The 23,591-nt window shown below is 41.5% G+C and overlaps 1 protein-coding gene across 3 annotated transcripts in view; it reads right to left on the reverse strand.

Moving 5' to 3' along the window:
* VDR (vitamin D receptor) overlaps nucleotides 1-23,591 on the reverse strand; it is an 82,222-nt gene that overhangs the window by 10,660 nt on the left and 47,971 nt on the right. For all 3 annotated transcript variants that reach the window (XM_063119663.1, XM_063119662.1, XM_063119664.1), the window contains exons 5-7: nucleotides 5,163-5,347; nucleotides 2,124-2,229; nucleotides 23-185 (exon numbers count right to left, since the gene is read on the reverse strand). In XM_063119663.1, the coding sequence (XP_062975733.1) occupies nucleotides 23-185; nucleotides 2,124-2,229; nucleotides 5,163-5,347 (454 nt within the window). The remainder of the gene's footprint in view (nucleotides 1-22; nucleotides 186-2,123; nucleotides 2,230-5,162; nucleotides 5,348-23,591) is intronic.

Genomic DNA, 23,591 nt, shown 5'->3' on the forward strand with positions numbered 1-23,591 from the left:
TAAAACCCTAACCCATCCTTACTTGAACCCTGGAATCATTTTTGCAAAACCGATCACTTTCTGGATGCTGTAGCTAACCAGGTCGGCTAGGTGAGGCAGCATGGAGAGGTGTGAGAAGTCTATGGACATGGATGTACTTTCATCACTGTCATCGTTCAGGTCCAGATTTGCGTACATCTTTGGCTCTACAGAGCATGAAAGAGAAAACACACAATTCAGGCTTCTTATTTCAGGCATGGCAGTGGTGTGTGTTTTTGGAAAAGATAAGTGAAAACTTCTAAAAAGCCATGTGTTAAATGTAGTTTGGGAAGGAGACTTCAACAGATTGCTACTTACAGTTTTATGGTTATTCTAAGCTCTTCAGGGCACAACCTGATGCATGATTTGACAGGAAAAAGTCCTACAACTCCCAGCATGTTCCAACCATGCTGGCTAGGGCATGCTGGGAGTTGTAGGACTTTTTCTCCTGTCTAATCATGCATAGGGTTGCATTTTCAAATGCTTTACTTTCTATTGTACACTGATTTGCAATGCAACTCTACTCGCACCCCCCTGACCTGCTATTGTCGATGGCTGGACATTAGAATGTAGTAAAAGTGGCCCTCTACCAGCTTCTACCTGTGGAGAGAAGCTCTGCTGCTGGCATGTGGCTGCATTGTGGCGATAGCCCCTGCCTTGCCTTGGGCAGGTAATAACCCATCCACTGGTGGTTCTCCCACAGGTGGCAGCAGGTGGGAACCTCAAAACATGGCATCTCATGGGCAGTCCACGGGTTGGGTGCTGGCAACTCTGGATCCCCAGAAGTGTCAGATCTTTAGGTCACTCAGATATGAGTGTATTATTAGATTGTAAGCCTATGCGGCAGGGCCTTGCTATTTACTGTTTTACTCTGTACAGCACCATGTACATTGATGGTGCTATATAAATAATAATAATAATAATAATAATAATAATAATAATAATAATAATAGCAGGTCTTGAGGGGTGGTGGCAGATCTGCTGCTCCACTTTTTCTCAGCCCCACTTTGGATTGCTCTCTGAGGTATTTTTCACTGCAACATGGCACAAATGTTACAGAAATCGTAAAGTTAAAGAAGCAAAGTCTCATGTGCAGTATTGACAGTAGACTCTGAAATCATGCAGGGCGCAAGTTGTTGGACATCAAAATGTAGATCCCAACTGAGAAAAAGATTCATCACACAATTTGATTATGGGTGAAAACAAGTTAGTCTATCTTGAATTTTAAGGCTAGCCCAAAGCCTAAAGGCTGACAATCAGAGTGTATATGATTCACAAGACTGACACGATTGTATTTTATATCATGTTTTTATACTGCTTGTTTTATACTTTGAATGGTTTTCATTTTTGTGAACCGGCCAGGGAGCTTCAGCTATTGGGCGGTATAAAAATGCAATAAATAAATAAATAAATAAGCAAGCTCTCACAGAAAAAGGGAGACAGTTGTGAGAATCTATGTGAAGGAGAGAGAGAGAGAGGTCTCCATTTATTCCTCCCTCCCAATTTTCTAGGCTAAATTACCCAGGAAAATACAGCAGGGATCTGGGATAATCTAAGCGGTGAGAGAGGAGCAAAAACTAGTTTGGTGATTTGGAACTCCTTCCAGGGCAAAACTACATGTTTTAAAGACATGGGCTACCATCAAGCTTTCCCCACATGCTATGTAATATTTCCATGATGTCATTACATCCCCTCCATCACAGGTTGCTGTAGGGAAATTCACAGCACTGTGACATCACAACACTGGTAAGTGATACTACAGCTTACAGCAGGGAGCACTCAATCACACAAGGAACATTTTCAGTGGCAGCTCTGTGTAACCCAAAGAATGTAGTTGTGACCTTCTTCAATAAGAATGGTGGGATAGGTCCCGAAAGGTAAGAAAAATCATGAGTCATCAAAATAAATGAAATCCAGGAAGGGGCACTGGCTGCATAAGTGAGTATAAAAAAACACACAGAAGATTTGCAAAGGCTAAGAAGGCCAAATCTATAAAATAGGAAGACACTGAATTTGTCAGATTAGGAAACAAATCCATAGCTGGTGTAAAATTTCTGTAGTTGTTTACTGTGGGCATAAATACTATTTGATACCTAGCACATTACCTGGGGAGGAGTTGAAAGTATCTGAAGAGTCTTCTGAGGAGAAACTTTGAGTTACAACAGAGGAAGATCTTTTTGTAGTTCTTCCCAAACTGTCTCTTACTGGAGGCTGAAACAAAAGGATAGCCCATTATTTTCCTTATACCTTCTGTGTGTCATCCCTCCCCAATTCTAATTATTGTGTTTTATGCATAATAGGGACATCTGGCTAGGCGGAAAAGGATGGCATGATATGTTTTAGGAATGCTTGAAGCTAGCTCTTTCACCAATGAACTCAACGGAAATTGGGCCAGCTTAGTGCAGAGTAGTTTTGCAAATCTCCAACTCCATTTTTCACTTCTAACACATTTTGCCCAAATCACTTATCCTCTTGACCCATTTTTTAGAATATGAGTTCCCAAGTAAAAACAGTTCTGATGTACCATTATTTTGCCCCAACATGGTGATTTTCTATAGGAATGCAGCAAGACACATTAAACATATTATGACCCAGAGAGCTACAGCAAATAATATTTTATGTCAGTAGTCTCATTTGCATATAGACTTTGAAAGGTATCTGAAAACACCAATCCATGAAAGGTAAAGCACATTCACTTAATCATTACATTTGTGCAATTACCTTGACGCTCCTAGCATCAGCCTGAAGATTGCACAAATGTTTTGGAAAGTATCACGCCTTAATAGAGATATTAGTTTTGCTCAGAATGTATGAACTGGCAGAGAGAAGAAGGGTGTGTGTGCACAGGGATGGGTGGGTGGGGGGTCCTGTCGGGAAGAACCACAAAAACAACAAGTGTTACCGACTACAAGTTTTCAAAACCATGAGTCAGACAGTTCTCTTTCTCGCACTTCTGCTCTTTACCTCAATCTTTCTTCCTTGTTCTCAAGTGCGTCACCCAACCCCAAAGCTCAGCTCCAGTTCCCAGCTGTTTCACTTGTTGCTACAGGACCGGAAGCACTTGTGGTCTCCTCAGCCACAAGTACTTTCTCCTCCCTTCTCTTTCTTCCTCAGAACTGAGGAAAAGAGCCATTCAAGGATAGGGTGCAACAGAGAAAAATGGGTCTACAGATAGAAAACCGGCACTCCCTAGAGGTGTAGCATTCTACTATGTACACTACTGGATGGGGCAACTTGGGATTCTCCAAATGTTGTTGGGAGTGCAGCTCCCATTATCCACCACCACTGGCAGTTGTAGTCCAACAACATCTGGAGGCCCACAAGTTGCCCATCCCTGATGTACATGGTCCACTGGATCATACCGTTTCAAAGTCAGACTTTGAAAAGGAAGGCATGCACACAGAATACATGAGATCTCTGAACCAGACTAAAACATTCCTTGCCATTTTGTTCCATCGTGTGAAGTTTTAGGATGGATTGCTATCAAATCATATTGGTTCAATGCACATGTGGACTTTAGTTTAGTAAGCCAAACATTTTCTAGAGGCTTGTGAAGTACAGCAATTTAAAATGCCTTTTATAGCCAAGTTCCAGTTCCAAAGCCAGTTACATAGGTAAGGAGTTTCTATCCCGAACACACATCCAATCAAAGGAAATATTAAATGGTTCCTGCACAGAAAGTAAATTGCAAGTCTGTATAAAGCAGGGTTGGGGAATCTGTGGCTCTCTAGATGTTTGAGCCTATAACTCCCATAATCCCTCACCATTGCCTATACTGGTTAGGGTTGATGGGAGCCGTAGGCCAAAACAGTTTGAAGGCTGCAAAACACTTTTTTCAGGTGAGAAGTTGGTGAGGATTTCATTATAACTGTTGATTCAGAAGAGCCAAGGGGCCAATCTACATGGGTGATTTAGTCCAGGCAAGAGCTCATCATGGCTGTTTGTGATACATGACATTGTCACCACTCCACAGTAACTGAACAGCTTCCCTCTCAAAATGGCACATTTCCACAAAGTCGTTTTACTGCGTCTTTTTTCCTTAAATGTCGCTGCTGCGTGGTTTCACTGCAGTGTGCCCTGTCCCCACAAATTAAAACTTACATACTTGGTGTGCCTAGGGCTGGTGTTTGTGACATGTCCAAGGGATGTTTTTCTGTTGTTTCATCATCCCCTTTTTCCCCCATTCTCAGTAGCACACTTTGGACACAAGCTTTCTTTCTTGCTTCACATAGCACTATTTCATAGTAGCACTGTTTCATTCTTTACTGCTGCACTGTTTCCTGCACTACAGGGCACTTTGCGCTTCCCTGCTCCAGTTTTTATTTTTTGGCTTTGCATTATTTCACAGTTATATGCTTTCGATACAGTACTCCTCACCCTTCCCTCTCCACTTTTTATTTTTACTCTTTGTTGGTTTTAGGAGCTGGGTTAGAGTTTTTCTGAATTACTATTTTTACCTTGGTGCTTCTTCACAGTTGCATACTTTCATTTTAGGGGCTTTAAAAACTTTTCCTGCCGCACCTTTGCAGCTACTTCAGTACTACTTACAATGGCAGTACATCTCCACCATTACAATGACCAAGGCTGCGGGGAGCAGGACATTCAATAACACCACTCTGGTGCTATGGCAGCACACAGCTTCCTATCAATGTTACTATTTTAGAAGTGGAGTGTGCTTCTGAAGACAAATGGTAGATGTGAGGGGAGAGGTGTGGGGCAAACTACAGGGGCGTAATCCATCTCTTCCATTAAACTTCCAGGAGCAAGGAGAGGGGTGGGGAACAAACCTCACTCAAGTGCTGAGTAGCCCCTACACTATTAATGATGTTCAGTTCTACTTGTGGGACTCCGCCCACCCAACCCCGAAATATGGCAGGTTCAAGTGCCATTTTGACCAGTTCAAGTGGGTTTTTAGGTAATGTATACTCTGCTTTTCTTGTTTTGTGTGTTATTGACAGACCAAAGCAATTTCATGGAAATCCATATATAACATGAAAACAGTTCAGAATCTGTTTCTGTGTAGATGGGCCCATGGTGCTGAAAAATATTCATGAACCATTGCTTCTATTCACTTGCTTTACCAGCAGAGGTCCTACTAGTCACAGCTGTAATGAGACTGCAAAGAAAGCAAAGTCTCAGCTTACCCGGAATTGGCCAAAGTCGGAGTAAGTGGGATCATAAGTTTTGCGGTGGGCTTCAAGGAGAATATCAATAACATGCTGTTGCTCTTCAAGCAATTTGGGCTTCAAGCTCTCCTTAAGGGCTTCTTCCTCTTTTCTCTTCATTATCATCTCCCTTTTCCGCTGAACCTCTTCATCTGTCAGAATAACTGTTCATTCATGGAGAGAGAGCAAAGAGTTAACAGTTCAGGGCTGAAGAGTAAGACAACAAATACAACACACATTCTGAGGGCTGTTTTCTAATAAAGACATAGATTGCTTTCCATGGTACACTAATGTCTGAAGAGAGAGCAGCCTTCAGTATTGTCAAGATACTTGGCTAGATGAGGAGTAGGCAACTACAACTCTGATAAGCCCCAGCTAGCATGGCCAATGGTCAGAGATTATGGGAATTGTTGTCCCAAACATTTGGAAGGTACCTGGTTGCCTACCTTACCTATGAACTTTAAAATTAGGAAACATTCACAGGTCATATGTTTGGCTGAGAGCTACATTAATGTATTACATATTTCAACATGTGTGTATGTCTTGTTGGGAACATGAAACCATGTGTGTCTTTAACTATATGTTCCAGTCAAGTCTCATACACGTGACTATCTCGCTGATGTTAATGAAATAGAAAGCCAACAATACTTTTTCTTGTACAGTTATGTACACTCCAATACTACAGTCGTTTTCTGAACACATGCCTATAAGATAACTGGAGAAGCAATGCAATTTCATCATCACCAAACAAACTGAATAATTATGGATATGCTACTCTTGTTGATACCGTGACATCAGACCTCCAACATCAACATGTTGAGCATCTCAGCAAAGGAAAAGTTTGCTTCTGTGGACAATATGGCCTGTTGTGCTAGAATAGCTTAATGGAAAATTCATAAATTGAACTCCACAAATATCCTGATGATTTACAACTACAACAGGTTCTCACAGTAGTGCAGTGCCAGTACACATTACTGGCAGAAGGATTAACACTGTATAAAGAGGGCCTGCTACAGATGTCTAAACAAACGTATTGCATTAATATGCTACCAGGAACGGTTTTGACAAATACAGACAAAAACTGCGGTCAGAAAACTAAAGGCAGAAATTCTAAACACACTGTATGACTAATATGGGTGGAGATCAGGCAAAAGAAACATGCATGACATTTGTGTCTTTATTCTATCTTGTACAGAATTTCCCAACTTAATCAGAAAATATGCATATTAAAATATGCATATCGAATACAAAGTGTGTGTGTGTGTTGGGAACTGTGCCTGTTCCCTGGAGTAAGATTTCAAGGATTGCAGAAACTGGTCATACATGCACAGTGAGCTTGTACATACCACAGGCAGGGTGTCTTGTCTGCTCTTTCGCCACCTGCAGTACTAGATCCTCAGCCAGGTGAGTGTGTGTGTGAGTCAGCTCTAAGTGTTTAAAATACAAGTCACATGTGTCTTCTGGGAAATTCCATCACCGCATGGCAGCTATGTGACCATAGCACATCTTTAATCCATGATGATTTTGGATACTTATTTAGTCTTGCATGGCTTGTTAGGGAAATCCTCAGTAGCTGAATGTTACTTCAGGGAATATCCAGTGTATATGAGCTACATCCAGAATATGGTCTGGGACAAAATGACAGCCCTCCACACTGGAAATAATGTTGGGACTTGGAACTTGGGAGTTCATATCTCAACTGGTAGCCTTGAGCAACCAGTTTCAATGCCTGGAAACTGGGGGGAAATGACCTATAACACAGAAGTGAGGAATAATGAGATCAAGATTATAAAGCACTTTGCACGCTAAAAAATGTAGTAAGAGCCAACCTGCAATATATTATGCATAGGCTGGGTAGGACATCAAATGGGATTCTGCAGTTCAAGCCAGCTTGTTTGCATGCTACAACTGTTGGACTCTTACCTTCTTATCTCAAGAGGGAGGTATGAGTTCTTGAAACAGTGGCCCTTTCTACACCTAAGGATTATCCCAGGAAAATGGAGGGATCGTCCCTGCCTGCTCCCGGGATCCCCTGTGTGTCATTTGCATGCACAGGGATGATCCCAGGATGATCCCTGGAAAAAAACCGCAGGTGTAGAAACGGCCAATGTGTCAGGCTGGGATCTGTACTGCTTTTGTGTAGCTAGGAACGCAAGATTGGATGCAGCCCATAACCTGCCATAAAGCTGGTCTTAATGTTGGTAGGATTCCTGCAACCATGTAGGCAGTTGTTTTTCAGATGCCAGCGTCCCGAGTGGCATGACTCTTTGTAAAGAGCTGAGTATAGACATAACGTGCATCAATGGCTACTCGTCATAAAGGCTATATATTTCAAAAGTACAGCTGATACGTTTTAAACTAAGATGTGGTTTCTGTTGTACCAAGACCACACTTTTCAAACTTGGGGAGAAGGGCTGAGTAAGTAGGTGAGAGAAGAACACTTTAGGCAGGTTCAGGTGGCAGATTCCATCGGGAGGTAGTCTTTTTCCTCTTCCCCACACTCTCAAGTCAGTGTAAGCTCAGAGGACATGGTACTGGGATATTGTGCTGATTTTAAAATTATGTTGGGAAAAAGGCAGAGCGGGTGCTAGCACCACAGGGGCTGGGTTCACATGCCACATTCTCTGCAGGATTTTGCTGTGGTTACCACAGAAACGGCTCAAAAACGGAGCCTGGAAATGTGGGGGGAGCCAATTATCTCCCCTTTGGGCCTTGCTGGAAACTTGGGAGGTGTTGAATGGGAGGAGGACACTGACAAGTGTCACTTCCACACTTAAAAGTGAGAGAATTACATTGCCAAGTGGAAGATATCCCCCTCCCATGCACTTCTGGTGCACCTACTTCTCTCACTTTGGGGCTGCATTTGACAGCTGAACCATACCAGAAAATTGACAAGGCAAGGCTACACATATTGGACAGGTGAAGCGCTGCTGGGCACTTGTGAAGGAACGGTGGGTGGATGGGTGGACAGCAACTCCATTTGTATACTCCAGAAGCACCCCAACAAAAAAGCTGGGGAACAAAAAGGGGTAGTGATCAGAGTGGGGAGGTGGCCAGGATGAGGAGACAAGATGGGTTCTGCCACATAGGCGCTTGGGATATATGCCAGAGCCAGCTGGAGGACTGAGAGGGAAGGTGGAGGAGAACAAGCCATGGCAAGCCTGATTGTTTGTTGGGCATCCCGTGGGTTCTTTAGCAAACAAACAACCCACCATGGCTTATTTGCAGGGTGGCTTAGTGTGACATGTGAACCCGCCCAGTATATTACGCCATTTTGCATAAGACCTATTTTTTTTCAACCCCACTCTTATCACATCTCATCTGCTTTTACCCTCCTGTTTTATTGTACCATCAATAAAAGGCCAACAAAATTCTAGATTTAAGATCAACGTATCTCATACCGTACTGTATATAGTATGCCTTCAAGAGAAAGGGCAGTGTGTGAAAGGTCAAAAGGCTCAGCTCCTTGTTTTAGAAAGCATTGGCACATTTGAATTTCTTCCAACAGGGAACTAGACAAGCAACCCACACTCTTGAGGCTGTTTACCAAAGAGATAGAATTTCGTGTTCTCTGAATCAGATATTACTTATGGGAAACTTGCACAACAACACCGTCTGCATACAGCAATATTTCTATAGCGAACGAAACAGAAGCTCTAGTTGCCTGAGAAATCAATGCCACACCCTGATGTCTTTTTGTAACCATACATACACACACAGTTTCCCCCATTAAACTCGGATACTTAACTGTACATCTAATGACGTCAATCTGCCATGCGGTCAAATCACCTCCATTTTTTTAAAACAGAAATGTGGGATAGAGTTGCCCAAAACAGATAATAAAGCAAATAAAAGAGAAGCTCCTCTATTAGATGTAAACATATACTTCCTGCTTAATAACCAGGTTGTTTTAGTTATAAGTCTAGATTTTGTAGTAGCACAGGTCTCACCTACACTGCCTGCTTCTCCCACTGATACATACAGTAATGCTATCTCATCTCCAGCCTGAATCCAGAAAAGCCTCTGGGTACAACAGATGCCTTAATTTCATGTACCTCCCCCTTTCCCTGGGGCTTCCAGACAGTGCCAGCTCCAGGTTTTTGAAGGCCCTTAGGAACTGTATGTTCGCTACTGGGCTCCTCCCTCAGTAAGACTATCTTTTCACCGCCATTGTCACCAGCTGCTCTTGCTCTTCATCTTCTTTCTCCTCATGGCTACCACTTGCTGTCTTGACAAGCAGACCCTGCCAGTGAACAAGCAGGCAGTGGCATTTACTGTTGTCTGGGGCAGAGTGAGAAGAAGGCTGTAATAGTAAAGAGGAGGGGGAACTCCAAGCAGCTCTTGCCAGTGGGGCCCTTGTGAGGTGTGGGCTCTTGGCGAGGGCCCGACCATGCTTATCCTTGAAGCCAGCCCTGCTTTCAGAATAAAGCTAATGTGGGCTGGCTTCTAATGCACCATTTGGGAGAGCCATTTTTCGTGTCCCTCAGGCCCCTGAGACTACCTGTTTTCTCAATGAAGGGTGCACCAAACCTGACCTGCGATAAAGGTCAGCTTGAAGTTCAACACAGACCTAGAAAAACAGTCTGGGCCAATGTGGATGGGGTATGCGTGAAGAAGCTAAAAGGAAACAGATAATGCCGTAGTGGGTGTTCCTGTGCAATCCTGTGTCGAGAAAAAGCCCTTGAAATTTAAAGATAAAAAGCACAGGTCTGCTAGACCCTGCTTGATGTGGTATTTTTAAAAGCACAGTATAAAATTATCCCAGGGATCTTCTAAGACAGGAGGGAAACTATTGGAGGTTGATTCATGTAAGCGTTTTTCTTTTTAATAGGATGAGCACACCACAAGCTAGCCGACTCCTTTTTGGCATAGTGACTGGCCTTATAAATGTAGCAGTATATTGCATGTATTCCAGATTACTGCTAGCACTGCCTGTCTTAAACCTTTTTCTTTTTAGGAAATGGTAAGCTGGAGTCTCCATGAGAATGTTTAACACGTGGAAGATTTACCACATATAAAATGGTGGCATCATCAGCATCAAACTCAACTATACTTTCCATTTAATCTACTTAATCTTCCAGTGTAGAATACAATACAGAACAAACATGGATTCTGCACTTCTTCCACATTTACCATTCCCATCCTCCAAGTTGCCTCCTTTCAGGACTGAAGCCAAAAACAGTTTCTTTGTTCACAGCCACGCTTATTCAAATGTATGGGTTTTTATGTCTGGCGATCTCAGTATTAGTATTGTAAAATGGATATGATAGACAGTGATATAGAATTTATAGCTATAATTCTAGGTTAGCACCTAGATTCCAGTCCCAGGTCAGCCTTCATTATTGGATAGCCTTGGGTGAATCACCTTTTCTTAGCTTGACTTTCCTATCTTTAAAATAGGAATAATAGCTGCTTGAAGGGGGTTGGGGTGAGGTGGCTGAGACTGAATGAGGTCAGGATTGTGACGCTTTGTGAAATCATAAAGGATGATGGTATAAAGAAGTATGGGATATAGCCATTAATGATAAATTGACTTGTAATATTAAGTGGAGAAGAGGTATAGCTAAAACAAATGATTTTGAAGGAATTTGGAAACAGTTCCTAATATTTGTGTTTTCTAAGGGAAGTGGGAAACCGCCAACAGAAGAAAGTATGAGATTTTGGAATCAGGAATGAGATCCCGAGGTGGGGGGTGCACTTATATGTTAAGATTAAATATGTTATGATATGATACTTTGTAATCAACATTTATTCAACATGTATGTAGTATGTTATTGTTGTTTTTTTATTATAATGATGTATGTTTAAGTAATGTGGAAAAGCAATAAAAATTATTTTTTAAAAATGAAATCATAAAGGACTTTTTTGATTTCAGATTTCAGCTTGATATTGCTGTTCTCCCCTTTGCATTGTTTCCCCAAAACCAGCCTTATGAAAGCCTAGAATGGAATCAGTAAGTCTAAAGTCATAGCTTGTTCAACAAGTAGTAAGGGTTTGGTAGTGGAATTATAATTGCCTCACATACAAAATTGTGGGGCAGGGAGAGAGGCACTAATCAAAGTTCAAGAAAAGATTCTGATCTCATGTAAGGTCTTTGCCAAAATCGCACCACAGAGGTTCAGTAATGTCACCTCTAAATCCGTACAATTCACCTTTTGCAAGCATTTTTAGGAATCTTCCCAAGGAAGAAACAAAATGGGGGCTCAGGTACTAATTTGCAAAGTAGCTGAGCTCATATGAAAGTCTGGCTCTGGGAATACTTGGAGTTTAGCATTTTTGGGAATCTCAGAATAGCTCCTCAATAGGAATCTATGTTCTGGGCTCAGTGTGGCTTCGGAAGAACAAACGAGCAATTGACGGACAAGATTCGTGGGCAGGGCACATTTACAATATAAACTGATCTACCACCCCACAACAGCTCTGGGAACCGTAGTTTTAATAAGTTTGTGAGGGAGCCCTAAAACCTTCAAACACATAGTTCCCAGGATTTAATTGGTAAAAGACATGACGGTTATATCTATTTACATTTCTTGTGTTGACATTTATGCATATTTACTCGTGTAAACTTCGCGTTGCCATGGGAGTTAGTAGTGTGAGAATGATAGGATACAAATATAGTTGCCATTCTGACTGGAAGAACTGTATCCTTTTAAAATAAATCTACTACAAATAAAGGAGCAAAGGTGAAAATAAAAAAATATGTTCTTTTTAAAAAGAGCATTTACCACTTCTTTAAGTTGAAAGGCTAAGTTTCCAGAACCACAATTCCCAGAGTTCTTTGAAGTTTGTTTTTCCATTTTGTAAGCCTCTCCCCACCCATCGCCACCCACCGAAAACTACAACCACCAGAGAGCTTTGTGCTCACCCACTCAGATGGCTGTACCTCAGCTTCTTGTCACTGGTCCAGAATAGGTCCAGCTTCTACTCTGGCTGCTGCTTTTTGGGGTCCCTCCTCCCTGAGCTGAACTGGGCTCAGTTTGGGGATGGGGAGGACACGCTGTTGCTGCCATGCCTGCCTGAGCGAGTGAGTGCAAGTGGATGGGGCTCCTCCTCAGTTGTGATGGGAATATGAAGGGTATCACGAGATTTCTGTTGCCAGAGGAACAGGAGATTGTTTAATGCAGAGCCAAGAATCATAGCATTTTGCTGTTAAAGCTCAGACTTCAAACGTCTTTGCATTTTCACCATTTTCTACAAGTCTACACTGCTCAAGCTTCAATTTATAACAAAAATGAGCAAAATCGGTAAGGTAGATCTCGAATAATAACCATTACGCTACTGCATTCTTATATGGATTAGCAGGACAGAAGTTCACACAACATTAAACATGTAGTATAAGATCGTTCTTCCACGATTTCTACAGTGAAGGCTATAGTCAAACATTTGTTTTGAAAGACTATTTTAATGTAATTACAAATCAGCAACACACTACAAAAAGAAATTACGGTCAATAATAATAAAGATATTGGTAACCTTGAAAAACAAGGCATTAAAATCACAAGGTAGCAGTATGACTGGGGGGTTTCTTTTGCAGACTGGCAGAAGGAACATTTTATGGTTAAGGTGGAGTTTGGAATGAGACGTCTGGCAAGAAAAATAGAAGCTAGGTCATTTGTCATTCTGGCATGCGCGGGTGATGCAAAGCAAGTAACTGCTATGCAGCCTGCAGCAACTTAAGGTAAGGATTAGTTAGCCGCTAGTGTTTTTCCAATACAAAAGTTGCACAACTCTGTGCATGCCTGAAATGATCTGAAGATCAAGGTGGTATCCAACTGTGTGTTTCCGTGCTATGCAGTGGCTAGAATACCAGCATTCATTTGGGGATGTAATTAGTTTTGAGTTATGTAACCATGGAAGCATTTTTTTAAGACTTATCCTCAAAATTATCCTGGATAAGGCACTTGTATAATAAGCATCACACTCTCTTTTTGGTGTTTATGAAGGCAAATTACCAGCCCTTTAAGCCCTTTAAAAATAAGAGTTGGTCAAACCGTTTCAAATGGCAAAGGCAAAGAATATGTGGAATATCGCAGTACTGCGGTTTCTCTCCCTTAATTTAGGTAGCATTTTGGAAAGAATAAGTTTTGCTTGCCTGCTCCTAAATCTGGGACATAATTTACTGAAACAGTGACTAGAGCTTTCCATGGGGATGTTGAGGCAAGATTTGCTTGTCCACAGCCTTCTATATAGCCATATCCTTAGCATATAGCCATTTATCTGTAGGAACGCTGCCACTACCTTTACTGAACATTAGTATTTACAAGTATATACTATAAATTGATGAACTGGAAAGTAACCATCACTTAGTTTACATAACAACTGTATGTGGAAAGCAACAAGTAATGGATGTCTTTATGGATTAACCAAAATGGTGGTAGCTGTATTCATGTTTTGAATATGATTTTAAAGCCAAAGCATTGGTTTTTGAATGCACTGAGTGGCTGGATTGCAAATCGTTTCCTGGAAGGTTATGTGATGGGAGTGTACAGATGGCCATGAACTCATATCCCATCATGAGATATTCAGGCAGCTTGTTCACAGAGACAGGTGTTTATTTTGGAGACTCTTATGTTTTCTAGGAAGTGATTAGCAAGCTCGTCACCACTACTCCTGGCATGGAGGAGCTTTGTTTAAATGCTTAAAATTGAAAAAAAGTGATCTTTGAAACACTTGTCACAGTAAATTTAATTGTAGCCAAGGGATAAAAATAGTCCTTCCAGTATTCTCACTTGCATCAGATTGAAGAGCAAAAGACTTACAAGACTTTGCTTCAGCTAAAGGAAGCGTACTGACAAATTCACACTCCACATTTCATCTCCTTTTGGAATCCAGCCAAAGTTTTCCCCTTACAAAATAATAAAACTGAGTTCCTCATTTGAACAAACAATGAATGACTTATATTAATCACGTTGCAAGAGCAAGTTTATTATTATTATTATTATTATTTATTTATATAGCACCATCAATGTACATGGTGCTGTGAAAATACCAGCCAAAGTTCTGACTGACAAATATCTATTCTTATCAGCTAGTGCCCTTCCCTTTTCTAATAACCCAACAGGCACCTCTTTAAACAAACAGAATGTAATTCATACTTCGAAAATTATTTTCTTCTTCTTAAGGTATATGTAGGTTTGGATTCCAAATTAGAACAGCTAAGATTATTTGAAATAAGTCCAGAGCATCTGTTCCCAAAGATAGTGTTTTGAAAAGTACTTTTTTTTTTTTTTTTAGAAAAATAAAAGATTTTTTACCCCCCTGTTTTCACGAACAGCTTCAAGAGCAGAGATTATTTTCTTCTGTAGTACCAAATATTGAAAGAGTCACAAAGGAAAGCGGGGGGGGGGGGGAGAACCAACACACACACACGCTGCTTTTTTGGGGATGTTATTTCCAAAGAAAAGGAAGTCACAACATATTTTAAAACTTTTAATAAACAAAAACATTTTGAAAGTGCTGAAATGCCTGTTACAACAGCTTGCGTGCTAAGACTGAACATAGGAAATGAATCACTGCAGCTTCCCATGAAGCAGTATGTTGGGAAAGATTAAATACTGCTGTGGAAATGCCTTCAGATCAATGGAGATACTAATGCTATTAGAACGGAGCCCTTGGATCCTTAGTATCCAATCTTTCTAATGTCATAACACACCCATATAACATAGCCATTAGCTCTGCCATGGCGGTTACTGACCTCTGCACTTGCATACTATTTGTGGCTGCCAGACAACCTGGCATAAACAGTTGGTAAGACCAACAAAAGTCAATGCAACCTTGTGGTGTTTCTGTCAGGGCCACAATGGTTTGGCCACACCCCTCACTTGCAAAAAAATTCAACCAAGTTTCAAGGGAGCCTACCAGAGAGACATGTTGCATGCTGGGGTGCATTCTCTTAAGTCGTGCATCCAGATCTCTCATACAAGCACCCCACACCATTCTCTATGGAGGAGGCTCAGTTTCACACATTCTTTTACAACTGTTAGGTGGATGAATCAATGTTATGGATGCCGTTGCTCCACAGTACTAAATTATAAGTACAAAGAAAAGTTAAATCTGTGAACATTTCAGTGGTTTCAGTGGGGGGGACGGGACTGTTTGATTTGTACAATGGAAGGCAAAGGGGACAGACAGACCATTTACCAAAAGTGTTATTTTCCTAATTTGTGTATTCATACCCCATCTAAGGTGTTTGTATGACTAATGATTCTGGGCAATGTTTCCTTCCCACCCTTGTTAACTGAGATTTTATGATAATTTTGAACAGGCTCTAAATTAGGCTCTAAGATCTAACAAAAACCTTTGAGGTTTGCTGGGTTTACTAAATCTAGTAAATGTGGTTAACATGCAAGTAAGCAATAGCAACTAATTTCAGAAACATAGCCATGATAGTTTATTGTGTGTGTGGAGAGGAAGTGGGGTAGGGGAGGCAAAGGCCACAATCCTGCACCACATGATGCACAGTGGTCCCCATCACTCCAGAACTCTCCCCACATTTGCACAAGGCCTCTGCTGCTCCAAATGCAGTGCAACTTGGCCACGCCACACTTCAAATACTGTATGTGAAATCATGCATTTCCAGCTACCAGCAGCATATTACAAGCATATCTGTCATCTTGGCCCTGTGGGGAAGAAGAAAGAGCAAGGGGACAGGAGCAGGCAGAAGAAACATCAGGGCCTTCTCCTGTCGGACTCTTCCCCCACCCCCACAGGGCAAACTGTCATCTTGGCCCTGTGGGGAAGAAGAAAGAGCAAGGGGACAGGAGCAGGCAGAAGAAACATCATGGCCTGCTCCTGTTGGACTCTCTCTCTCTCTCTCCTCTCCCCCCTCCCTCCCTCCTGAACTCCTGTTCCTTGTGTGTCATGTCTTTATTAGACTGTAAGCCTGAGGGCAGGGACTGTCTTTTTTGCTAAGTGTAAGCCGCTCTGAGAGCCATTCTTGGCTGAGGAGCGGGGTATAAATATGATAAATAAATAAATAAATAAATAAATAACTTCTATGCAATTTACAGATCACCTACGATATTTCTTTTTCACAGTCCAGATGGAGCAGGTAAAACACTCTGAGGTCAGAAAATGTTTATAGTTGCATTCTAATGGTAAAATGCCCATCAAATTTGGGATAATCATCAAATGTACCTTTCAAACAAACTTTGCTGCACAAGTTAGATAGAGTCCATCACCAATGGCACTATTTTCACAGGCATGGTTGTCATCACCTTCAAATGTAAGCACAATCTCTTGGCCAGCTGGATGTCCATGAAGAGCTAGGAAGATTGCAAGACTGCAATCCGCATGGGTATTTGAATCAACACCAAATATGAATGCACACAAACTGTTTTCTCCATGGTGTTTCCCTCAGAGAAATTGGATTTGAAGATGTCCATATCAACAGAACTAGAATAAAATAACTTTTTCGCTTCCATCTTATTTATTTATTTATTTACATTTTTATTTATCACATTTTTATTTATTACATTTTTATTTATTACATTTTTATTTATTACAATTTTATACCGCCCAACAGCCGAAGCTCTCTGGGTGGTTCACAGCTCTCTGGGCGGTTCTTAGCTACACATAAGGATCAAGTTGACAGAGAGGCTGTGATTTCATTTGAAGGAGGTGTCCAAAATTCCATACACAAGCCTTCCTCAACCTGGTGCCGTTCAAATGTTTTGAACTTCAACTCCCAACAGTCCCAGTGAGCATGGCCAATGATCAAGAATGCTGGGAGTTGTAGTCAAGTACATCTAGAGGGTACCAAGTTGGGGAAGGCTACCATACATGATGCCATTGAAAATAATGCCATTAGTGATGGGACCTTTCTAATCTGTACAGCAAAGGTTGTTTTATTTTGGAAAAATATGTTTGATGGTATTTCACATTTGATAGGTCTTACATTATAAAGATGCAACTATGCAAATGTACTCACAAGTAGTCCTACTCACCTCAGTAAGTCTCACCTGCTCCATCTAGACTATGAGAGAGAGCACACACCTCCCTGGGGATTTGCAAACCTCCAAACTTCGCCACCTTGAGTGCCATTTTTTGGGTAGAAAGGTGGGTACAATGAAATAAATACATTAACAGCTGATATCTGCAATACGCAGCGGGAGCCAGAAATGGACAATTTTCACAGTAATGCACTGCAGTAACTCCTATGACCCACGTTTGACATCCCATGCCCATTCTTCCCCAGGCCCCCCAGATGCTCAAAGGTGGGCCTCAGGAAGGCCTTAACTGGAATCAGTAGCCTGTCCAAGTGCTCTTGGAGGACAGGAAGGGGAAGACTTGGGATGCTCCCAGGCAAGAGCTTTACTGCGCAATTGCCCTGCCCTACTCACAGAATTTTACACTGTGAACCATTTATAATCAGCCTGTGTTTTCCCACTTCACCTTTTTCTAACCACAAAAAATCCAGTAAGGGCAGAAAAAGTGGGGAAATGGTGCAATTTTCAGCAGGTGCGGACAGGAAAATGTGTATTTGAGGCACTGTGGGCAGATGGGGATGGTGGACAATGTGTTGAGGGGTGCTTCTCCTTCCTCTATCACCTGCTATGCATTTCTGGTTGCAGAGCCATTTCGTTCCCTGAAATCTTTTCTCCTCTTCACAAGACTTCTCCGAACAGGGAGAAATCCCATTAAACACATTAGTGTTTATTTCTGAGTAATCATGTGTAGTATCTGGCGATAAGACAGGAATGGGGAACATGTGGCCCTCCAGATGTTGGAATGCAACTCCTATCATCCATCACCGCTGGCTAGGTCTGTCCAAAAACATCTGAAGGGTTATACATTCCCCAACCCTGCTGTAAGGTTGCAGTCCTCTTACTGGCATTCAATAATTTTGTTTTTTAATTTGAAATTCCACTGCGCTTGAATTGGGGCACTCTAAAACTGCACAAGAATGGCCTATTTGGTTTTTAAAAAGGAGAAAGGGAAGCAAAACTGACACATGCTGTCAATTCAAATGCTGCCTTCGCTACTTCACTTGAAGAAACAGTGTTTGGAAACAATGAATCAAAGGCTCCTCTTCAAATGTGGGGAGAAAGGGAATTCAAATATGTTATGAAATTCTGCTGTTTTCTAGCCTAGTTGTGAAACTAACCAGAAAAATCAAGGGCTGAGTTTGAAATTGACTACAAAAAGCAAGCAGGCAAGTTTCCCAGCTAGGTTGTGAAACTGGCCAGAAAGTGTCAGGATTTATTACCCCACTGTAAACATGTTTACTCAGAAATAATATTGAGGTTGAGTTACCCTATGCAGCAGACACCTTATAAAAAAAATCATAGACACATAGACCTGGCTCTCACGTAACAGCTAGAGAGCATGGGTTGTTGCCTTGCCCAGAGTTTATCTTGATTTGTCTGCGAGATGCTTGCACAATTCCTGGGTTGTTTGATTCCCTTCTCCTTCATTGCTCCCTCCCAATATCCCCAAAGCCTTTGAGACACTGTAGTACTGGCATGTAGAGCGGCTAGTGGTGTTTTTTTTAACCACTCTTGCCTGCCACATCTGTAGCCCGGTGAAACAATCCAAGACCAATTCACTGTTCTGGGTTTGCACATAGTGACAACCCGTAGTTAAAACAACCCAGATTTCATAACCCAACAACAAACCATGGTCTGTTCTAGAATTATGTGAGCGTTATTTAACTCTCACATAACCCATGGCAACTGCCAGCTGGGGCTTCCACATTCAAATCGGTGGCTGGCACATTCTGCAACACCCTGAGGATTAATTAATCCATGATGATTTGTTGTGACATACAAACTTGCCCCATGGATTCTCTTCCTAAGTTGTTCAGGGGGAACAACCCATAGTTAAGCCATAATTCCAGGTTTGCACATACAACGATTCAGGATTTAACAACCCATACTCAAGGTTCTCATTATGTAGGACCCAGGTCACACACAGACCCACAAAACAGGGTGCTAAAATGGTGCTGAGAAACCCCTATTTCTAAACGTTGAGAGTTGGGATCATGAGGAGTTGGGAAAGAGGAGAGATCAATATGGCTCACAGCTATGTTGAGTCCACTGCGTGGACAGAACATAGTGAGATACACACATCAAAAAAGTGTGAGAAACCCTGAAGTGGGTCAGTTAATGAGAACTGCTTCACATTTGACGATTACTGTGTATAGATGGTGCAGGATTGTGATTAAAAAGGGTTTTGTGTGGCACCTTCAAGTTGAGCTGCTCTTTGTGATATGGACTGCGCAGGTAAAAGCCCAATGAAGTGGATTGACAGACTGCCTTTTTGCAAGCAATATAACAGCAAGTGAAATAACCATTACAATAATTATTATTTTAAACAATGACTGACTAATTACTAGAAATTTATTCGAGTTACAAGATTCCAGATTGGAGGCCATATCCATCCATATTGGTCCTGAAAGGTCAGATAAAAACAATTAACGCTCCCCCACCCCTATGTTTCTATAGGCCCTAGAGTGGAAGACAATAACAAGGAAGCTCAAAGACTTTTACCATGCAGAAGATGTAACACAATGTTATCTCAAAGTATTGTGCATGCCAATAGTGTATATTTTTCAACAGAGCACAGTGGATAAAGGATCACCTCACAGCGCAGAACATAGGAGACTCCAAATGTCTCCTTCCACAGCTTGCTCAATGCTTATCAGAAACATGGGACTAGTGAAAAAGACAAAACAAAAGACTGGAGACGCTTGAATGTTCTTGTTTGAACTGAGTACTGATGGCAACATGCCATGTCATACATTCCAGATGGAATGTAACTGGTTCTTTCCTTTAGCTCCAGGTTAATCAATAGGAGGGGAAATACCTATGCCAACCTGAGAGAGGCATATATAACAGACCCAACCTTGGAACCTCATGGGAAAAACTTTGGACCCAGTGGATTCAAAGCTGCCCCCACCTTGGAACATCTTGTTTCAGGGCTTACAACTGGTTACTGCTGCAGCAGAATTACACCCATGAAGATGTAACTGAGGCCTCTGGTTTGGATATGCCATTTCCAGAGAATCTCTCTGGAACATCCTAACCCCCTCCAGGCAGCAAATCTTTAAGATGTACTCTAAGTGGTTATAAAAAATAATGAAAACAATCCTTGCTAACCAGTGACTCATCATTAAGCAAGAACCCAGTGGGAACATATTAAGGGAATTGTAAGTATGCTGAGCCAGGCTAAATTATAAACATTTGAATCACCCTGTCTCAGTACCTGGTCCTCATATGATATGGCCATTTACAATGCTGCTGCAGGACTGTATGTACTCACTAGGACTCACTGGTGTGTTTTTTTCCATATTCAGTGTACAAATAGGAATGAAAATGATCTCTTAGATTACCTAGTCCTAATCTGACCCCCAGTCCTAAGCTTCATAAAGCAGCTCAGTCCAAACAAATAGACCCCAATACCTTGGATCAAGCGTAACTTGATGCACTCATATCACTCCATGTGGATAGCAGCCTCAGGGCCAAACTACACATGACTTTAAATTAACACAGGTCAGCTGGGGAAGCTAATGCTAAATTTAACCCTGCCAAAGGAGATTTCCCCTAATTTGAATACTAGTTTCAGAGGAGGGATCGTCCTCAGGACCACAACAGCAAAGGAAAATCTTACATCCCACCCCCATGACTGCTGAGTCCCTAACAATTTTCTGACCCCCAACCTCTGTTGATACTATTCACTTAAAATAAGAAAAAAGAGCAACCTACTGCTATACACAAAGAAGCATTTAATGTCAAATCTACTTTGGATCTTCTTCAGAACCATGAATTAAAGTATCAGCTAAGCCACCAAAGGGTTGCTTCCAGATGGTGCCATTTGGGGAGGGGCAGCTATAAAGTGACATCAGTCTCTCAAGCTAACCCAGATGTGCACTAGCAGTTTCAGAACTTTGCCAATAGCCTGATCAAAGCCTTCACCAGACTGAGTAAATTGCACAGGGCAGAGCAGTGCCACTGCACAGAGTACTTCCACATCCTAAACATGCTTTTCCAACCAAAGTACTATCATTAGTGCCTCCTTTTCTCTTGTTTTGCCAAAACAAAAATGGCCCAATGGAAAAGATTACTGTAGCCAGTAGCATTTTTGAAACATCTGCAATGAGCTTATAGTTTGTTTTTTTAGTGTTGTTTTTACTACCCCTCCGCATGGGGTGGGGGTAGCTTTGCCTCGGGCCTGCTTTGGAGATGAGGCAATGTAGAGAAGGCAGAGCTGCAGCCGGGATCTGTAAGTCTTGTGCGGTCCCCCCACGGAGTGAGGGCTCTGGTTTGTCTTGCCTTACAAGGCAGCCTGCCCTAGGTCTCTGGGCAATTTCCAACTGCACAAAGACCCTTTCTGCCTGAAGATGCAATCTGTGATTAGGCAATTGACACATGACCAAGCAGGAACCTTTTGTTCCCACTGACAAACTGGCCAGGGAAGAGGATTTCCCTCTCATCAGGTGGAACCAATCATGCCAACAAGGATTCCCATAGTATAACTGCTACATGTCAGCAACAGGTCAAGTCAACTTTAATTCAGCACTAACTCATGGTAAACAATGGGTTTTTTGGTTTTCTGGCTTGCAGAATAAGCTGTCTAATTACCAGAACTGTCAAATCATGTTTCTTGTAGGTCAGAGTTCATTTTTAATTACAAAAATCATCCATGGCCAGAAAAAAGCCAGTCCTCTCTTCTGACCAAAAGACTGACTGCTGCAAAATTGCATCATCATCTCCATCTTCATCTTCATCATCATCATCATCATTTAAGTGGCGTATTACATAATAATACGCAATTTCCTCTGTTTAAACCATGGCCTTCCCATGATGAGTACTGTTATTGCTTCTATGGTTCTTGCTGGTTTTATTGTCAGTTTTATTGTTTTCATTGCTATTTTATTGTTATTATGTTTTGATTGCTTTTAATATTTTAACTGTTTTTATGTATTTTATTGTTGTAAGCCACCTTGTTAGGGCTTCTGCCCTGAAAGGCAATCATTTCTAGCCTTTAAATTTATTTATTTATTTATTTAAAACATTCTAAATAAATAAATAAATAAATAAATAAATAAATAAATTTAAATGCTAGAAACTACAGCATCATTATGCCAGTGTCTACTGGAATTGGATTGTTTGAAAATGGACTATTCTGAATAAAATTTAATATTAAGAAGACTTTGGGTTATTTTTATTAACACCAAGCACACTGCTAGCTCTATTCGTCATAATGTCTTCTGAAGGTCCTCTTTCTTATGCCCATTTTTTCTTTCAAAATTTCCATACTAGTAAGCTCTGCCTCAGCTTTTAATCTCTTTGTTGGGTTCTCTCTGGGATCTGTTCTTGGTACGTCATTGAGTCCCATGGCTTTCAGGACCACCCACATGCCAATGATACCCAGTTCTATCATCACCATCCCTCTTCCCAAATCTCAACTGCCTCTTCCACCATTTCTCCCCTGCTGCCTCCCAGAACATCTGCATAATGCTACCTCTCTTACTTCTGTCAAATCCCTCTATCCCCACTTTTTCCAGAAGACCTAGGATCAAACTTCTAGTTTCAATGTCCTGCTGAAGGGTAGACAATCTGAATGCCCTCCTGATGCTTGGGACTACAACTCCCATCAGCCCATCCAGCATAATGGTAAATGATTCTGGGAGCTGTACTCCAAAACATCTGCAGGGCACCAGGTGGCCGGAGACTGCAACTAAACCTGTAACCAAGCCTAAACACATGTAACTGAAACAATCACCAACAATCACCTTTCACTATTGTTTTCCCAGTGTCAAATGTTAGATTGTAAGCTGGGACCTGTTCTTTTGTACTCTGTAAAGCACCATGCACAGCAGTGATGCTATATCAATTAACAAATAAACAAATAAATGCATAAATAAATGTTCAAATGTGTCTGTTTACCAGCTGCAGAAAATGTCCTTGGCTCAGAAGATAAATGATTGCTGGCAAATTGTCATGCAGAACTAGCCTAAAGGTCAATTCCGTAACTGCTAGCTACTAGGTCTATGCATTGAAGTGGTTGCATGCAGGCTGGCTGCATACACAAAACTTTATGTGCACAGGTTTTTAATGTAGTTTATTAAGCAAAAGATCACTAGAAGCAAAGTTCTGTGCATGCCATTGGCTTGCTCATGACTGCATCCATGACAGTTAGCAGTTAAGGGTGATAGGAACTCTGTTGGGAGTCACTGCAAAAAATTGGCCAGTGTCCAGAATAATATTTGGAAAGCACCACAGATCCTTTCAAATGGTCTCAGATGTTACCTTGCCTGCCTCCATTCCCTTGCTCCTCCCTCCCAACCACAACTTGTTGTTTTCCTGCAGCTTCTGTATGCTTATCATGTGTGTTGAAGAACACAAAAGATAAGGAACAGAACAGTTGGAGGACTTCACAACACAAACACCTCTGTGTTTGGGCAGT

This window comes from Elgaria multicarinata, chromosome 3, assembly GCF_023053635.1.
Source record: "Elgaria multicarinata webbii isolate HBS135686 ecotype San Diego chromosome 3, rElgMul1.1.pri, whole genome shotgun sequence".
Taxonomy (NCBI): Eukaryota; Metazoa; Chordata; class Lepidosauria; order Squamata; family Anguidae; genus Elgaria; species Elgaria multicarinata.